General features: G+C 47.9%; 1 protein-coding gene across 12 annotated transcripts in view; it reads left to right on the top strand.

The window, feature by feature from the left end:
• AGAP1 (ArfGAP with GTPase domain, ankyrin repeat and PH domain 1) overlaps positions 1–19,543 on the top strand; it is a 523,790-nt gene that overhangs the window by 333,385 nt on the left and 170,862 nt on the right. For all 12 annotated transcript variants that reach the window (XM_036901061.2, XM_036901059.2, XM_036901063.2 and 9 more), the window contains one exon: positions 18,884–19,052. In XM_036901061.2, the coding sequence (XP_036756956.1) occupies positions 18,884–19,052 (169 nt within the window). The remainder of the gene's footprint in view (positions 1–18,883; positions 19,053–19,543) is intronic.

The raw sequence follows: 19,543 nt of genomic DNA, 5'->3' as shown, positions 1-19,543 counted from the left end.
ACACACACACACACACACACACACACACACACACACACACACACACATCTGTGTATCTTTATATTAGGTATTACATAATAATACATAATTTCCCAGTATGATAGGTAACAGGTTGGTGTCCCTGCTGGGATGAGTCACCCTTTTTCCCCTCTCTTACGGCAGTGGCTTTACCTTTCAGAACCATGTCCAAACACAGGTGTCTCATTAGGCATCTCTGACTTGCCTGTGATGTTGATGGGAGCAGCACCTGTGCTTCACCATGAGGTAGACGTTTGAGATATAAATCCTTTATTGTACTAAGGAAATTCCTTTGCGCTTGATTTGTTTTGGGTAATTTGGGGAATAGAGTCAGGTTGCTTTTCTAGATAGCCTCCCAAACCAGAGACTTCACACCAGCCAGAAAGCCTGCCCGGGGCCAGTCCTGCTGCATCCAGGCCCTCTGGCTCTGCAGCCACACACCCTGCCCCCGTCCGTCAGACGCCACAGCGGAGCGAGGGCTGCGCAGAGCCATCAGCAGGGAGGCTGCCCTCTCGCTGGCTCTGCTCTTCCTGAGATGCTGTCAGAGAGCAGAGTTCTAATTATGGACCGGTTGCTTTATGTTACTCAAGAGAGAGATGCAATCAAAATGTTCTTGCAGGACCCACTAACCAGTAAAAAGTAAGATTTCATTGCTGCTGCATTTCAAGTCACCTTACACGCACCAGCTAAGCCTAGGCTTGGTCGGAGGGATGTTTGCTGTTTCTTGCCAAGGGTGAAAAGTGTAACAACAGTATTTACCAGAAAATTCCTGTAGGAGGGCTAATATCCACTTACTTGTCATCCTAGCGTCTTGATTACGTGATCACAGTCAGTTCTTCAAAAATTCTACACAGGCTTCTATTTGTGCTGTCCCTCAGCGGTTGCCAGTTCCACTTTACACACACCCACACACAGACACACACACACACACGGGTGTTGTTGGAATACAGAAGAGGCGCACAGCAGGGCTTTGCTGTGTAATTATATGGCAGGCCCGAGCCAATGTCATTTTAAAGTGCAGTTCCGTTAATGCCAGTCTCCTGGGAACTGAAATCATTGATGCAGGCACACGGTCCCCTAAGGGAGTGGCTTAATCTAGGAATGAATTTGAATGACTGGAGCATGGAGAGATGGCATGACCTTCATTGTAATCCTTCGTCGATTTTGTTTTCATAACGAAGCTTTGGATGAAAGCTTGGAGAAGCGGGGAGTTCCAGGTGTATTCTCTGGCGGGTGCCTAGAGGGAGTCTGTTCTGTTCTAACTTGTTGGTTAACTTCGATCTCGAGCTGCTGAGATAGTGGGGCACTCTGTGGTGCCAAATGGGAAAAGGTATTCAAGGGCATGCCCGTGGGCAGAGTCCAAACTTGTTTTAATGAGAAATTTGGGAGCATGCAGATGTGTTACAAACCCAAGCCCCAAAATTCTGCACCATGAAAAACAGACCAATTATTTTGGTCTCGAAAATTCCAAAAGTTGATAGAATCAAATGATCTCAAACACCAGTCGCACTGTAACATCCACTCTCTAGGTTTTCTCCAGGATTTATTGTCGCAGAAAGACCACTAAGGTGGGCTCGTTGGCCACGTGTGGTGATGGCAGAGATGGTTAAATATTGGGGAAATCTGCCCAGATTGGTGACTTTTGGTTTCATCACTGTTGGACTTGCCTTGTCACTGGCCACAGAGGAGGGGTCTACAGCGACCTCAAGTGGCATAGCCTGCACCCCATTCATTCCTCTTCAGGCAGCCGTGGAACAGGACCTGCCTAAAGAACTTAGTATTTTTAGGTAAGCTTTCTACAAAGATGAAGTGTTTCTCAGTAGTGGAGCTCCTGGTACATACCTAACTCTCCATGCTTAGGCAATTTACCAAAAAGAAAACTGGCCCGCTTTTTGGGGGGCTGGAGCTCTAATACGGTAATGCTTCTACAGTGGGGTCGGGGGGTGTTCGCGAGCAGCAGGCTTGGGTGCATCAAACCTGTACAGTTCCGACAGGTAGTAGGCAGGGCCGTGCAGCAGCCCCGTCCAGACCAGCATTTACTTGCTGCAGTGTGGCTCTCTGCGCTGACACAGACATATGTCCTGTGCATGTGTGCGCTGCTCACGGTCCCCATTGGGCTGGACCCTGACCTCATCACTCATGACCTTCAGCTTGGTGATCGTGTGAAACCCAGGGAGCTGGGCAGGGTCTGGCACCCAGGGAAGATGGGAGGGGAGAGTACAGGGTTGAATCAGGCTTGCATGGAAATGGGCCCCATGGTGAGGGCCCTGCATGGTTGGAGTACAGCCCCTTCACCAGCAGCCCAGAGTGGGAGCATTTCCCACGGTCAGGTGTTGCCTGTCAGACAGCTTGGTCTCTCTGTCTGTAAGGCTGGGTTCCCCTCCTTGGACTGGTCTGGATGGCTCCCGCTTCGTTAGCCAAATCAGATTCCCAGATGAGTGCCCCAGCCAGTGCCCTGGACAGGCAGACAGGCGGGCCAGGGCCCAGGGCTCATTGAGTTGGTACCAGAGTAAGCTGCCCTGCAAGCCTCTGCTGGCCCTGGTCTCGCTCCGTCGCAGCCTCTGCTCCCCCGAGCCACCCCCGGCAAGGCCCCCTTTCCCCAGTCGTTTGCTCAGAAAATGCTCCCAGCAACAGGGGGTTGTAGCTTTAGCTTACTTCAGACACCGAGGGAGCAGGGGACTGACCACTTCCTAAACTCTGAACAAGTATTTTTAAGTATCTTCATTGGATTCCCTTAAAAAAAAGATCACCCAGAAGAGGTCAGTCATAATCCTTAGGGAAAGAGAGAGAGTTCCTTATGACACAGGTGTCTGTGCAAGTGTTTATGTAAAAGATCATCATTTGGACACACCACACGTTTCAGTCCCAAGCAGATGTTTTGCACGTATCAGTGTGTCAGAAAACAAACCTGGCACCTTGACAGCACAAATGGTCGGGGTGTGGTCCCAGCTGTGTGCTGGGCCTGTGGAATCCCAGCAGAATGACGTGCTCTTTGAAACGGGGGCTTCAGCAACAGGCTGCAGGTCATGAGTCGGGGGCATCTGGCTCTGCAGCGGGCACCTGGGCTGGTATGACGGGCTCGCCGTGCACTTGGAAGTGCCAGTGGCCAGGAAGCTCCCTAAGGCTGGTCTCTGGACTACCTGCCTGTCTGGGAGCTCAGGCAGGCTTCTACATGCACAAGGTCATTGGCAAGGGACCTCCTGCTGGGCTCTGTGGCTTCATGTCCTCTTCCGGAGCTGCATCCTCTACCCCAGCACCCACGGCCGCCCCTGGAGGCAGTGTCCACAGAAGGGTCTTTCCGTTTTGCAGCCCAAACCCCCAAGCTCAGCTCCTGCACCGGCTGCTTAGAAGCCCGTCCTTGTCGCTCTGACACACAGTGTGGCTTCACTCTGCCACTTACTGAGCCTAGGCTGGTATGTCCCCTGCACCTCCACAGAAGTCATGGAAGGAGGCCTCTGACTTGGGCACATTTCCTGCTGTGAAAACCCTAAGTGGTGTTCTTAGGAGGAGGGCACCTGCCAGTAGGTAGCAGAGTGTTACCTGTTACCTGTGCTTGGCCGGATCATAGGAAGTGATGGTCTCTCTGGAAATCAGGGGAAATAGAAAAAGCATTGCTCCAGGCCAGACTGGGAAGTTCCCTGAAAGTTGGTATTAGTGATACCTCCAGACCCCCGATTCGCTTGTTCTGTGCTCCGTGAAGTCTTCACTCTGCCCGCTGTCCACTGCCACACTCCCTAGCCTTGCCCAAAGGCTCGGCAGCCGGCAGCAGTGTCAGCCCTGGGCGGATGTGTCCTGCCTTCTGCACTATAGGCAGAGAGCAGGAGAAGCAGGCACAGGAGAAAGAAGTGATGGTAGATTCCATGCTCCCAGGGGTCCGTGGTTCCCACGCTGGGTGCCCGCGATCGTCACGGGCGCGGTGGTGGTCACAGGATGGCTGAGCACTCCAGGGGCTCTGAGGAGAGCCTCCGGCCAGAGCGGAGAGGGTGGAAGGGACTTACACCCCTGGCATCGTCTCCACACTGAGCGTGTCAGCCGCTGGGCTGCAGTGGACCCAGGCTGCCCCTCCTGTCTGGAAGTTCCAACATGCCCGTGTGAACCCTTCTGCCTACATACAGTCAGGCCCTGATCCGTCTAGATGGACACTGAGAAACTGGCAGCATGGCATCTTCTCTGGAAATCTGGAGAAGGAATCCTTGACTGGGCAGGGAGGTTTGATGATATTGTCTCTACAGTCACTTCAGACTCTTTAAGGGTTTGTGACTCTGAAATTTTCACGAGTCTCAGCAAACTGGAGCCAGGTGGACATCTGAGGAAAGCCCATCCCAAGCTTGGAGCTGCTGGGGGCGATGGTTACGTGGTGGGGTGAAGACCGGTGCCCGGAACAACCCAGGGCGCAGATTCGCCTTCCTCAAGGTGCTATTACTAAATTAAACCTATGACCGGCTTTGGTAATAGACCGAAAGCTCAAACCAAGTAATGAAGCTGCTTTGGTTTTGTAGCTGGTCCCAAGCGGAGTGAGCGAGCTCACGGTTTGCCCAGGACGTGGGGCATGTGCTGCTAAAACCAGGGAGGTCCAGGCACCCTGGGACACGCTGGTCACCCCGCTACAGGACCGACCGGCTCACCTGCTTCTACCTCTCCACTCGGCATTTTGCAAAGACAACCCCAAGCATTTAAATAAGATGCAGATAGTACAAAGCAAGGCTTCGGACGCTGTTCCATGACCTATACTTTTGTTTCTCTGAAAAATTGTACATCGACAAGACCTTTAAAAAGCCCCAGCTGCTTAACTTCCTGGGGGGAGGTACGTATGAGTGCCTCATGGTTTTATGACACTGCGCCAGACCACAGTCGGTGTGGGCGAAGGGCAGCCTGTTCTGTGGACTTCGGTATGAGCCTTAGGGAGCACCTTGATAGAAAAATGGAGGGGATAATGAGAAAGAACTTGGACCTCGGGGCTTCACAGTTCAGCGTCACCACCTATTTATCTTCTGTGTCGAGAAAGCAGCCGTCGAGGGCGCAGCTGAAATTCCTGTGAACAGAGGTGTGCGAGGTGGGACCCCTGAGTGGCCCTGTAGGAGTTTGCGCATGGCCATGTGGCCAAGCCAAGGACTTCTGGGGCCCTGCCCGGGAAGGCTCCACTGCCTTAGAGGACGGGCGGGGGATGGCAGCCACCCACCCGGCCCACAAATACTTTAGCTGCTCACATTTTTTAAAATCTCCTTCTCAGATTTCTTCCCCATTCTGTGTGTTGCCTGAGTTGGAAAGGGCAATGGTTCTGTCCTTTCTCCCTGGTGTACAGAACTGGACCTCTCTTTCTCATGGGACACTCGTCCCCAGGCACATCTGGACCAAGGGGCTCTGATTCTCCTGCTTCACGCCTTTGATTCTTCTTGTTGTTGGCATTTATTTGTTTGTTTTTTTCTGCGGTGAAAGATTCAAACTCAAGACTCTCCAAATTGTCAGCAGGATGCTAATATCAGTAAGTTTCTCTTCCAAAAGAAGACAGAAAATTCACCCCATTAGTGATCAAAAGTAACAAGAAGTTGTGAACGATTTTCTTCACGGGTATATTCTTCTGAGGAGAAATGATTCAAGGAAAAGGGGATGCGTTGCAAGAACAGCAGCTCCTGCCTGTACCCACTGTTGGTAACCCAGTCGTGTGAAATAAGGACCTTCTTCTTGAAGACGGAGGATTCGCTGAGAATCTGTGATCAGCCTTTCAGCCAGCTGTGCACACCTGCTAAGGCAGACCTCAGATTCTGTGAGGTGGTGAGCAGTGAGTTACACACGGGGAAACCCTTCCTCAATTACCCCAGAACCGTGCAGAACTCAGACTTAGCTCAAGTCTAGACGACCAGACAAGTTCAAAGCCCAGATTTGCAGACGTAGATCCTTATGGCGCCTGGAATGACTGACAGCCTCCGTTTCTTATCAAGAACAGCGTCAGGCCTGTTGGGTCTGTGCCCGCTGCAATGGCATAAGTCAGTCTACAAACGGTCACGTGACCGTGCCTCCCACACGAGCCCTGGCGCCGCTAGCTGGCCCCAGGCGCGTGTTCCTCCCCAGCCCGGCTTCTTGTGTTTCCTGTTTGCTGTCCCTCGTGCAGGCAGACCTTGGTGTCCTTCCTCCACAAGACGTTCCCCTGGATTCCACGGCGGACCAGCTGGTCTCCGGGTGCCTTCCTGCATTCATACTGCCTCATGGAGTGCAGCTCATGGGCAGGGACTGTGCCCTGCTCCCCGTTGTGCCCAGGGCTTGTGTGTGGTTGGCACACAGGCCAGTGCTTGTGGGGCACGTGGAAAGTGAGTCCTGTGGCTCCCGCAGTGTCTTTGCTCTACGCTCCCAGACTGGGAACCTCACTGGTGGGGATCCTGGATCTGCTTTAAAAATCCTGGTGGGATTGGGGTCAAGGGAACTACCCACGTTGTGCAAGTAGACCTCCCTAAGGTAGATTGCTTAACTCGGGTTCGAGTGGAGCACACACCTGTATGGCATTATACAAATGCCAGAAAATCCTAAAACACTGCTGAAACTTTTTGTGAAAGTCCATTTAAAGGTAGATTAGGAAAATATATAGTTATCGAGGTGCAAAGATCCAGAACCCTATGACTACTACGTTTCTGTTCCAGTCACTGCCTGTTTGAGGCAGGTGGGGAGGGGTTCGTGATGTGTCAGACCACTGCTGGCATTTCTGTGAGGGTCTCCAGGACACAGGCCTCAGCTCTGGGAAAGGCTCCCGAGTGTGTCTGCTTAGGGGGACTGAAGCCCTAAGCTCTGTGTGGTGGCACTTCGTCTGGGGTGGGACGGAAGCTTGTGTCCTGCAGTCTGTGATGCTCTCTGCCTGCCCAGAAACAGCCACTGTCAGGTTATCCAAACAGATCAGGTGCATGGACAGACCTGGCTTTTCAGGCCAGTGGCACAAGGAGCTTGGTGCGTAGATTTTGTCTGCTTTATGTCGCACTTTAATGCTCTGCCTGTATCCGAGAAAGGCTCTGAGGCAGCTGGCAATGGAGAGCTGACGCAGGAGTACGGACACCCCCTGTGTAGCTAGGAAAGCATGTAGGCCTGTGTGTGCACGCACAGCTACATGGACCCACGCAGCTACAGGCAGAACGTAATACCTGTTTTGTAGAGAGAAGGAAATCAAGGTGTGCTGGATCTCTGTGCATTACTTCCGTGCGTCTTAGGGTTCTTTCCCGTCAGGGTTCGGATCTCCGAGGTGTTGGGTCAGCCCCCGTCTCAGTCTGTTCCTTCCAGTGTGCAGGTGGAAGGGGCTGGGGGCTGGGAGCCTGCAGCAGCGGCTGCCGGTGTGGATGGCCCCGCCCGTACCATGGTGGCTGCTCTATGAGTGCTGGACTGGGCAGCAGGTGGGGTCCCTTATCCCTCCAAGGTCCGTTTCTCTGGTTGCTCTGCCAGCTTTTCTTCTCCGCTGTAGTCTTGGTCTCCGCCTCGCTCCTCCCTGGAACCATCCAGGAAGGTGTCAGAAGTCACACTCACAGCGGTGATTTCCCAGGCCCTCCCTCCCCTGACCTTTCAGATCTACGGGTCTGCTCTGTCCAGCCAGCAGTGGTGCCCTGGACCCTGGAATCCATCTTTCTACTTTCTGTGTCTGTGAATTTGGCGACTCTAAGCACGTCTGCGAGTAGAATCCTACGGCGTGCGTCATTTTGCGAGTGCCTTGGTAAGTCGGCATGATGCCCTCAGCGCTCAGCCAGGTTGTAGCCTGTGTCACTCTCTCCTCCCTTTTGCAGGCTGGGGAGATTCCATTGTGTAGCCGGACCACACCTCATTTATCATTCATCTGCGGACGGGCATTCGGCTGCCGCCTCCCCTCAGCTATTGTGCATAATGATGGGTGTGCAATATCTCTTCAGAGCTTAAGGTTTCAATGTAAAATCCACAACACAGGAGAGCTGAAGAGGATGGCTGAATGTTAAAGATGTCCGACCTGAATCAGGGCCCACTGGGGAACTGGCTGGGCCCCGTTATGAACACAGTGACTTTTGAGGCTCATGGCCCAACCGGTGTCCTGGAACCGTGTGCTATGAAAACCACCACCCAGGGCTGTTCGCACGGCTCCCCCGGGTTCACCTAGTGCTGTCTGAGGTGGGCACGGCCGTCCCTTCCTGTGCTTTGGGTGGCCTGGGAAATACTTTTGGCATTTATCCAACCAGTTTGAGCTTGTGTAATAAACTATTTCTCCCATATATTGGTGTTTTCAGACCTGTAGCATGATACTGCCATGGCAGTATAAATATTTTCAGGGAATACCTACAACTTTTGTTAGAAAAAAGTAACTACTGAATTTACCCCTATTGCATATACACAAGGATTCAGTTCTTTATCAGAGTCTTTTTGCATAAGGAGTTGCTGGCTTATGTTATACACCCTCCGGGTCTGGAAAGTGTTTAGATTCACAAATAAAATGGTCAAAATGCATGCTCACAGTGCTACCAGTTACCCTGATGTTGCTAGAACAGGACGAATGGCAGGTGGGCTGAGACCAAAGTCCGGTCTTCATTGCTCTGTCACGGTCAAACCACCAGATCTAAGGTTAGATCCTCCCTAACCTATTTTTTTTCTATACTGAAAAAATTCTTGCTTTTCTAAATTAAAAAAAAAAATCTATGTGTGTTTCTGTACATACACAGATTCAGCCATGAAGCTTGTGGTTTGAGGCTTTAAGCTTCTAGGAAGAGTGGATGGGACACTGATCACTATGAGGTGTGATACTCCATCCTTGGTACCCAATTGGTATCGTTTTGTTTTCCATTTTTGGCCTTTTTGATGTTACTCTTTGTGACCAGAAATTCTTACAAAAGGTAAATAAATCAAAACCGTACATTTTCCTCACCGACAGCGAGTTGCTCCCAAGAACTCTCTGTGGGAGAGGACAGACATGGGGGGTCGTGAGCAAATGTTCTTTCACTTCTACTGAGAAACTGAATTTCATTATTATATTTTATAAATATTTTCCTCCATGGCTCATAACCTGATTGCCGGCTTGTTGCCGAGGTCTTGCTGGGAAGGGAGCGGTGGAGGTGGAAAGGCCTGCTTCTTCTCAGGTGTGCCTGTGGCCCCAAATGGAAACCAATCGAGGTGCGATTTATGTTCATTAAGTGCTTGTCAAAACTGAAAAATTTTCTAATCAACAGCAATCTAGCCGCAGCCCCCTCAATGGCTGGGAGCACCACCTCTGCGGCAGCGGCTATTTGCCTGTTACAACTCTAGGCTAAAAATCCGCTGATGATTACATTAGGCTAAGCTGCGAAGTAAATGAACCATGTCTTATTTAGGTGCCACTAGCTTCCGCGTAGCCCTGCCCCGCAGGGCACTTGATAGCGTTTTATGGCTTTAAAATTAGTGTAGCTTCCCATTTGCTGCGGGGGGCTGCGTGTTATGCCTTTGAACTCAATAAGCAAAGGGAAGGGGGCCTTTTGTTTTTCCCCCTTATTTTTCTCCCTTGCATTTTAGCAATTCCGTTTTGCATCTTTTCCAGACGGCATTTTGCAATAAAAATGTCTGACTGCCACATCCTTGCCTCCCCCACCAAAAAAAAAAAAAGAAGAGGAAGAAACAAAAAGAGGAGGAGGGGGAGAAAACGTAGAAAATGCAGTGTATTTGCAGAGGTCTTCTTTTTTTTTTTTTTTGGCTGGGAAGTGAAAAATAGCTTTGCAGGTTGTTCCTAACGGCTGATCACGTCAGATGAGCTACCCCAGGTGGGAGCAGCACCTTCAGCCCAGGAAACGCCCACACCCACTGCCAGGGCACGAGCTACCCCAGGTGGGAGCACCACCTTCAGCCCAGGAAACGCCCACACCCACTGCCAGGGCACGAGCTACCCCAGGTGGGAGCAGCACCTTCAGCCCAGGAAACGCCCACACCCACTGCCAGGGCACGAGCTACCCCAGGTGGGAGCACCACCTTCAGCCCAGGAAATGCCCACACCCACCGCAAGGGCACGTATTTCCGTATTTTTGCTAGACAGGAGTGGGAACAGCTGTCACCCGTTGAGGGCTTTGGCGCTCTTTCAAGCACTTCATGTATTACCTCGGTTAATCGTCACAACAGTCCCAGGAGGCAGTAGCTGTTAACATCCCTATTTTTAAAGCTGAGGAAACGGGGGACCTGGAATGATGAAGGCAGCATGCCCCAAGCACGCACTCCTGGGAGTCAGAGGTTGCCTGGGGTGCTCACAGCAAGTCCTCTGCCCAGAAGGAAGCAGGCATGGTTCTCTGCGGACCTCCTTAGGTTCGGAAACCAGAAAATTGTGGCGTTCAGTAAATTGCCTGCCATTCGTTTGAAATGAACTGATCACATTACACCACCTTGGCAGGCACCTTCGGAAGCCAGAATAACTCCAGTGGAAGTGGTGCGTTGAGACAGTAGGCAGGGAGACTTCACACGGGCCTGGAGGAAGTTTTAAAATGAGAAGTTTTTAAATTCTGTGATGGGCAAAAACTGAAGTGGGAGTTTATCTGTCCTACATCGGGGCAAATGGCAGAAGGAGAAGCATTGCAATCACTAGTGACCACAGAGGACAGATGTGGACGCTCTTCAGTCTTAAAAATCTTGTTTCTTAGGTGCTGCATACATAAACTAGCAAATTTATCCTGAGATGTCTAGAGTTTCGGATAGCTGTCATGTTTCAGATGTCATTATGGCAAATGTTCCTATGTAGCTCAAAGTTTCCAAGATCTAACTACTGGTCCAGTTGTTTTAACACATATTTAATTACTAAAATACTTGTATAGCCAAGGAATGGCACCAGCTTCTTGAAGTGCATGCCTTTAGAAGAGGCCTGCAGTGAGAAGACATGAAGCCATTTTCACATCCGACACATTCATTTTGTACAGTCTAAGTCAGAACATGGATGGGTTACAACCAGGGGAATATTCAATTTAACCTAAAATGAGAATAATCTTTCTTGCAGTGTAAAGCTCAGTATACTGGGTCAATCAAAATGGATGCAATCAACAAGCAAGAAGGTATATTCATAATTCAATTTGGGATTTCTCTGCTATTTAGATTTATATTATAATAACCTATCCCCCTGGGACTGTTGGACCTTAGCCCACGCATGTTGGCTGCTAGCCACTGCAGCACCCAGGCTGGGGCCTCTGCCCTCGCTGTAGCGTCAGGGCGCCCTATTGTACGTGAAGCAAGTCCCCGCTGACCCCCCAGCCTTCTCTCTTGCCATGCCTTATGTAATTGCCCAGGCCCAGAAAGGCATTTATTAATTAAAGAATCAGGTGTCATGACCGGGGCTTTGCCTCTGTCACTGGTAGACGTCCAGCCTGCCCGGTACCGTCTTCCTGGAGTGAGCGCCACACACCACGCCGCTGTGGTCTTAGAAGCGTTAGTTAGACAAGTGGTCTTTACGACGGTAGCTCTGAACACGAAGCCCTGCAATTCTCTTGACTGTCTTGGGAAATAAAATGTTTTCTCCTAGGTTTTTTGCCTTGAAGCCGCCTCCTACCTTGCTATTGTGACTGAGATCCTTTGGCGAGGAGGAGAAGCTGTCGTCTTTGAGTTATGTGACCTGAAAGGACATGGCCAGAGGATTTTTCATAGTTTCATGATATTTTCACAGTATTTTTAGGGTGTCGCTTTCCTCTGTGCCTATGACTATATATGAGGCTATTGTTTATTATTCATAAATGTCGGACGTGAACATTTGCTTGGTGTCTTTGAATAGATGGTATTCTGTATCTTTATAGATTAGTTTCCTTTGAAAGTAGTATTAAATGGAGTTTGGGAATAGCAGCATGTCTAACAATGGCTTCTCTTACGTACTTTTATTTGAGCCCAGAAGGAAGGGCTTTTAAAAATAGAACTTTCACAAACTACTGTTCCTCTTTGAACCTGCATATGGAGGAAGTGCAGTGAAAATGGGGAATAATGAGTCATTCCTTTCCTCCAAGAGGAGACATGCCTGAAGACCATCTAATATCTCTGTACAGATGGAGCCCTGTGCACTCCCCCAGGTGTGCGCGTGGAATCCTACACGTAAGCCCTTGGCTCTTTTGTGGCTGTTAAGATGGAATATTGGTTCTCAAACCTTCTGGCCTCAGGACCCCTTTACCTTCTTAAAATTTTTTGAGGAACCCAAAAGAGCTTTGTTTCTGTGGATTATATCTATCGATATTTATCATCTTAGAAATTAAAACAAAATTTGAAAATATTCATATAACTCACTTATAATAATAACCTATTAAGTAATACTATTACATGAATAACATTTTTATGAAAAATACACTTTCCAAGGTAAAATTGTGACAAAATAGCATTGGTTTATTTTTTCCACAGCTCTTTGATGTTTGGCTTAATAAAAAAGAGAGTTTGATTGTCCTATTTCTGCCTTGAATCTGTGTCAGTCTGTTATTTCGATTTAAGTACGTGAAGAAACTCTTGCTTTATATAGGTATTTAGTTAGAAGAGGGAGGCATTTCAGTTCATTGTGGATGTTCTTGGACAGATACTACACCAAAACGTGACATGTGACGGTTTCTTAAAACTTAGAAACATAGTGTGGAATCTGAAACGAAACCAGTAAATTTTCCCTTCTCTGCTACGTTAAAACCCTGTGAACTGTCTTGTACTTTGATCTTTTACCTATACATGTGACATATCCTGCATTGGTCATTTCAAAAATATTGTTTAACTAAGGTAGGCAAATGTACTACTTTTGCTACTGGTTGCAAGAAAGAATCCAAGAATGGATGCAGAAAAGCTGTTGAGCATTAAGAGTTTATTTGGAGAGTTAGAGTTGAAAAGAAAGGACAGACTGCACAGTCCGAGAGCTGGGGCATGAGCAGACCTGGAAGGAGTCGTGCAGAGAACAATAGGGAGCCTTTTTTATATGAAGGGAGGTGAATATTCACTAAAGGAGATTTCAGAGGGACAGGTGGAATCTTCCTGGGGTTCCAGCTTGCTGCACCCTCCCACCCTGCAGAGGGATTTTTTACTGTATTTGGTCCCCATCAGAGCAGTCATGGCCTGGGGAGGTGTGACTTTTACTATGCTAATAATGGGGGGGAGTGGTTTTTACTGTGGTAATGGATTTGGGGGTGAAGTTTGGGTCATTTTCTCCTCCGTGTTGGAACTAGCCGATTTGGGCCAGTCTGTCTTCTCTAATCTCAGTCCACATCCCACAGGAAAAGCTTACATGGAGTTTGTAGAATATAAGCAAGCATCTAGCCAAATGTAAACACCAACCAAAGTCCCCGCCCCCTTTCTCGCTCATGTCTGGCTACCTACTGTAACCGTAGTACTATTTGGTGCCCCTTTATCATATAGTGTCCAAAAATCACATTCATCTGTGTCACCACCAACCTTGTCAGTCAAGCTCATGGTAAGAGATACAACTTTTCAAAATACTGATTGTTGCTGGAAAGCTCAGATTTTATGGTTGGCCGCAAATACTGTCAGCTATTTTTCTGGTAATGCTCACTTTACTCAGTTTCAAGAAACTATCTGCCAATTACCGAAGACTGAATGATCATAGTTCATGTCTGACATAATCATTCTTTCAAGTAAAAATGTGTCCCACCGAAAAAGGGGGCTAGTTTAGCTTGCAACTCAAACATTTGCAAAAGTGCTTTTCTGCAACAGAACCATCCACTTTCAGCATGCAGCAGAAATGCTGTACGGATACTTTCCATGTCATCCCCTGGAAAATGAAAAAGACATGTGCTCAAGAGTTGAAATCTTAAAAAATCAGTAGTTGGGTTTTTGTTGTTGTTGTTATTGTTTTGGTTTGGTTTATTAGAACATTCTTCAATGAAATTCTTTTTGTTTTTATTTAGAGAGCATGGCAATGAATAATGACTACTAGCACAATTCAGTGCCACTGGCTTAGTTCTTATTACTGAGCCAGCAGTTTTACCCACCATCACTTCTGCACCATCAAAGCAAATTTCAACACAGAGAAAAAGGCAAACAATGTCTTGAAATCATGTTGAAAATAGTATCAAATGTGTAAACCCCCTGATATGGTGTGAAGGACCACACTTTGAAGATGACTAAGCTAGATTATGCAAAGAGGAAAAGCCTCATTAAGTTGGTTATGGCAAAGAGACAAAGCAATTATCAGTTTGTCCTAACATTTATCTAACTTAGACATAATATTACAACTATAAAATAATAAATTTCTGGACATTTATGTACAGTTAGACACCAGAATTTATTGGAAAACCTAATTGTAAAATAGATCTCTATTTTTTCCCATCATTTAATTATGGAAATGAAGAGTCAGTATACTTTTAAAAAGTATGTGTGAAATTGGAGTGATGTTTATTGCATTTTTTAAATCTGTACTTGAAGACAGTAGAGTTTCAAAGCCATCTGTTTTATTCTAATGATCTGATGTTGAGATGCCAGTCGTATCGTTTATGCATTTCAGTTTAGCTTTCAGATTGTGTTAACTGTTTTTGGTACCCCTTTGAACATATCAAGTAAACCATCTTTCACCAGACAGCCAAAGGTCATGTCCAGATGGGAGGCAGTAAGAATCAATATAGTGAGTATTTTTAGGGACTATTGATGGATTGCTGTATTTTGAGCTTAACTTCAAGTGCTAAATGCCCCAGAGCTGACTAAGATGAACTCACCATTTACTGAGAACTGTATAGGCCATTGTGTGCACCCAGGGCTCTGGGATCGCCAAGACGAGACGCCATGCACATCTTTCCCTGCAGTTCTGGGGAGGCTGCCTGTGTTTGTTAGTAGCTTCTGCAGCATTCTCATGAGGACTGGACACCCCTCTCCTTGCAGAGCAACGTTACCCAGCTGATGACCTGCTTGTCCTGGTATCCCATAACTAAGAAATTTGGGGGCAACATTGTACAGCAGCGAATCAATTAATTCCCCCTTTCAGGAGGGATCTGGTACAAGGAGGAGGCACTAATGACTCCGTGGCCCTCTCCGAAGGCAGCCCCACAGAAGGTAGGAGCCACGTTAAGCTGTGCTTCTGTCAGCAAGCTGAAAGCTGTGGGTCTCTGACACGGCTCTCAATTGCTAGCAGGTTTCTCTCATTGCACTTCATTTGCATCTGGGACATCAATTAGCATGTTTGTTGAGGCTAATTGAATGAAACTCAATCATAGCTCTTAATTGCTTGACTATGTGAAAAGAAATCACATTAATGCAGCTAATTAAGTGTACGGCAATAGATGCAACATAATTAGGAGCGAAATGTAAAAAACAAGGGAAGGCAAAGGTGCAGGAGCGGGTTGCAGGGGGACAGGGTGCACAGCTCCGGCGCTATCCACACTTTGGGAGCGGGTCCCTTTGCTCCTGCGCCTGCCTGGAAGAAAATAATGCGCAGGATGAGCACGGACAACTTGAGAAGAAAAATGCAAATAGCTTTGCAATTACTACTTTTCCAAGCTGTTGAGGGGCAGGAGACGGCACCTCTGGGGGCCCTGGCTCTTGAGTGGGCCCCAGGGACTTGTTAAGTGCTGTTAAAAGTACTTGGCTTTGAATTACCCTCATGCCTTGTTAAAGGGTTTTTTCCCCTTTTATCATCGATCAGCATTTTCTACAAGGAACAGGGACAAGGGTAGTATCTGTAGCATTTGCATATCAAAATCAAGCTCCCTGTCTTTAGTTTACTCTGCAAGGTCCCTTCCTCATCAGGCGGCAGATCCCACTTCTGAGGAGGCGACATTGTTTAGCAGTTCTCGCTTTAATTCCTCAAGCACCACGCTGGGGAGAGATGAAAAGGATGACTTCTTTCAAAAACAGAAAACTCAGTGTCTGTTTCTCCTGGGAGAAACCAGAAGCCACAGAGCAGGGTGTGTTACATTCCACCTGTTTCTGAAGCACCACGTCAAAGGGCCTTCATGGATCAGGAATGCATTTCGTAAAGTTTGTAAAAATTTACGTCTTGAGTTGTAGGAATTGCCAAGTGTTATGTTCTGATTTTTTTAGAACTAGTTCTGAAGTTTCAGTGTCTAAGTCAGGAGGGAAACAGATTCCCCTGTTACATGCTGAGCCGAAGATAAACGTGTCCCTTTGCCGTGCTCAAATCCAAAGAGCAGACACTTGGTACATTTCTGTAATAATTTTAAATAAAATATCCTGGTTATTGTATGGTAAAACATGCCTATTAAAAAGAGCCCATGCTGAGGCTTAGTCACTATCTGATTAGCCTCATTTTAGAGCCCATAAGCAATAAATGCTCAATTACACTCCTGTTATTGTATTTTAATTTGTTAAGAATTGGCATTAAAGAAGAAAGTTTTAGCAAGTTGCCATTTCTGAAGGAAGCAGCCGTGCCAGAAGGAGTTCATTATTTACAAGGCTTAATTTTGATTTTGAAATTTGGGTTTGTATATTTTCAGTGGATGTTAATGGAAGTAAATTAAAGATACTTAATAACAATCTTTTTATTTTTAATGACCTTGACCCTTAGCTCTACCCGAACCAAAGATCAGTTCCCTCTTAGATGTGCTTTGCCTTCACCATCCTTAACACACTGAGCTTGACGTGAGACTTCCTAATTTCTTAAAATCAGCTCTACCCTTCCGTCCAAATAAAGGTCATAACTTCCTTTCCATCTTTGGTCTACATCTTTTCAAAATCACAGATTTTTCCATGGCTGATTATGTTTTAGGGAGTTTTTCAAGCATCTTGACTTCTGTCTGGAGTCTTCTGTCTGTTCCCAGCTGGGTACACCCCCTGCCTTCTCCAAACCCAGGCCGACTCTCCTCCAAGATGGCTGTGGCCAACCCAGCCAGCCTGCCTGAGGCATCAGGCGTCCCTGAGCCCTGGAGGTTAAGTGCCCAACACGTGTCAGCGCCTCTGCTCCTCTCCTGCCTCCCGGGGCTGACAAGCAGACATGCAGGTGCCCACATTTTTCTGGGTGGCTCATCGACTCCCGATGAAAGCCCGGCCTCCCTCCCCTGCAGGGCTGGTCAGTGAAGCAGCATCTGATCCTTCCAACATTTGTCTTCAGACCCCATTCCACTTGGGTCTGGCTCGGCTTTTTGAGCTGCTTTTCTGCACCAAGAATTGGCCGTCTGAGTTTTGTCCTTAGAAAGTAACTGGAGACTGAGGCATCCTTCCCTCCTGGGCTGGTGCTTGGCGGACCTTCCGGGCTCCTGTGTTTCTCCTTGAGAACGTCTCCCCAGCGCGGCCGTGGCCTCGCGTCACCGAGTCTCTCTTCTGCCCTTCTTCGGAGAGAATTCCTCCACCCTCTCCCCGAGTCTGGGTGGGCTCCCGTGCAGCCCCACCTCCGACTGCTTAGGTTTCAGGGCGAGGTCTCTGCTTTTGACACTCGAGGCTGGCCCTCCCTCCTGCAGATGGCAGAGAGGGCAGCTCTTCTCCCTCTGTCCCAAGGGCCCACATTTGGGTTCCTTCCCCCGCGTGGGAATCTCGTACTTCAGGTCCCTTTTTGTGTCATTCTTTCTGTCAGCAAAATACCTGCTCCTTGGTAACCACCGGCTGCTGCTCAGCACCTTCACCTGCTGGAATGTGGATGTTGTCCTGCAGTAAAAAGATCCACAGCCTATTTCCAGAAGCCCAGGAGGCCTATTTCTCTTGGCTTCCATGCCACTCTCTGTACCCCTGGGCTGACTGTGCTCATCCCGCAGGCTGGGGAACTCAGCGCTTTGCCCCTAGAGCTGTTTAGTTCCCTCTGCCTATCGGTTGACTTTGGTGGTTGGTAGTTAAAAGCAAATAGCTCGCTTCCTGAATCCCCCTGGGTCCTTGCAGCCCACAAACTGGTTTGTCATTTCTTCTAAAATACTCTGACCAGAACTTCACTGCTTAAACTAACAGGCTTATTGGTTTTATTCCCTTTATATTCTAAAAGGAATCCACCAAGATTCTGCCAAGGAGGAAAGCTGTTCATTCCATTTCCTGATTAGTCTTAAAACACTCAAAATGTTATTTACCCAAGAGTGATTTATAATACATCCTCTCCTAATGTAGGAGGTCAGTTTAATATGTCTACAAAGACTAGGGGGCTTATTGTCCAAAAAATGCATTAGAGGGTCAGTAATTCCTGCTTCACCAACAGGCCCCTCACCCGGGCTGTCGGGTGCTTTCTCCCCTTTCCCCACCCACCAGCCAATCCCTCGGCATCGCTTACTCCATGGTGAGCTGCTGGGTTATCAGGTGACCTGTGCTGAGAGCACCCAGGCCTCCTTGTGCTTCTCTGATGACTGCCAGCCATTCAGTTCCACTGTGAGGACAGCGATGCTTTACTGGGCACAGGAAGCCACTGGGAGAAACATGGTACTTAAGTGCGAATGATACTCTTTCTTTAGTAACACCCAACTGTTACACATCCATCCATGAGCTCCGTGTTTTACCAGCACCATACCACTGATGTCTCATTTTCCTGGTCTTTAATAAAATGCTTCACCTTTTAGAGTTTCCACCAGAGTTCCCACCAAACAGCTCCTTTTTCACCTAGATGGTAACGATTTTGCCATCTGAGATAGAAAGTTTGTTACAAAATAGTTCCCTACTGCACGGGATTTCACCTAAACCTTTAGAGGAAGAGCCGGGGCTCCTAATGTGCCATCTGATAAGCAACAATTCCTAAAGTATGATTTCGTGTGTATATGTATTTTCTCCAGGTCGTTTCTAATCCCCCTTGATGGAAGCATTTACTCTGTCCCCTTCTGTTTCCAGGGCCTGGGTTAGTTCAGGACACAGGCAGGGCTCTGACTGCAACACACACGATGCTGGTGCCACCAGGACACACAGATCAAAAAAAACCATTGTTTTTAAAGTGCCTGCCCCACTGGAAGGGTCATAGGGTTACAGCTCATGTCTAATAGAACCTTGTGTCCTAGATGGTAAAAGGTCTCCTTTTTAATCTCTCTTGGATGTTTAACATTTTGAACAGGATTACATGCAGAATGTTCACGGTAAAGAGATTGATCTTCTGCGAACCACTGTGAAAGTCCCAGGGAAGAGGCCACCCCGAGCCACGTCGGCCTGCGCACCCATCTCCAGCCCTAAAACCAATGGCCTCTCCAAGGACATGAGCAGTTTACACATCTCGCCAAATTCAGGTAAGCTTACAGCAGATGTGCAGGGACGAGGACGGATGGCGCTGGCTGAGGAGCAGTGTCGAGCTTTTTAGGTTTAGTGTAGACAGTCACCATCACGTTGTAAATCAAGGCCTGGAAACCGCCTCTCTCCTGTGGATAAGAGTTGCCTCCACACCCGTGGGTTCTGTGGCTGCCAGTATGCAGATGGTGGCCCAAACTGAACCCCTAGGTTTGCCCAGAGCTGGGTAGTTGACAGTAGGATTTTACACATGATCAAGGATTTAAGGCTGAACGTAAGGACATGTTGAACAACATGAATTCATTGTTAAAGCATTAAGGATTCATATTAACAAAGTCGTAGTGACCAAGCATATAGAAGTGGAAACCCCATTCGGAGCAAGATTTAAAGGAAACCCCTGGACTTACATAAAATGTAAATTCTCTCTGTTTTATATTGTAACTATTATGTCATTCTTTAACACAACTTTAGTCATCTTTTTGATAGAAGAATT

Source organism: Manis pentadactyla, chromosome 6, assembly GCF_030020395.1.
Source record: "Manis pentadactyla isolate mManPen7 chromosome 6, mManPen7.hap1, whole genome shotgun sequence".
Lineage (NCBI taxonomy): Eukaryota > Metazoa > Chordata > Mammalia > Pholidota > Manidae > Manis > Manis pentadactyla.
Note: the sequence above shows the minus strand (reverse complement) of the source record. Positions and strands in the feature narration are given on the sequence as shown.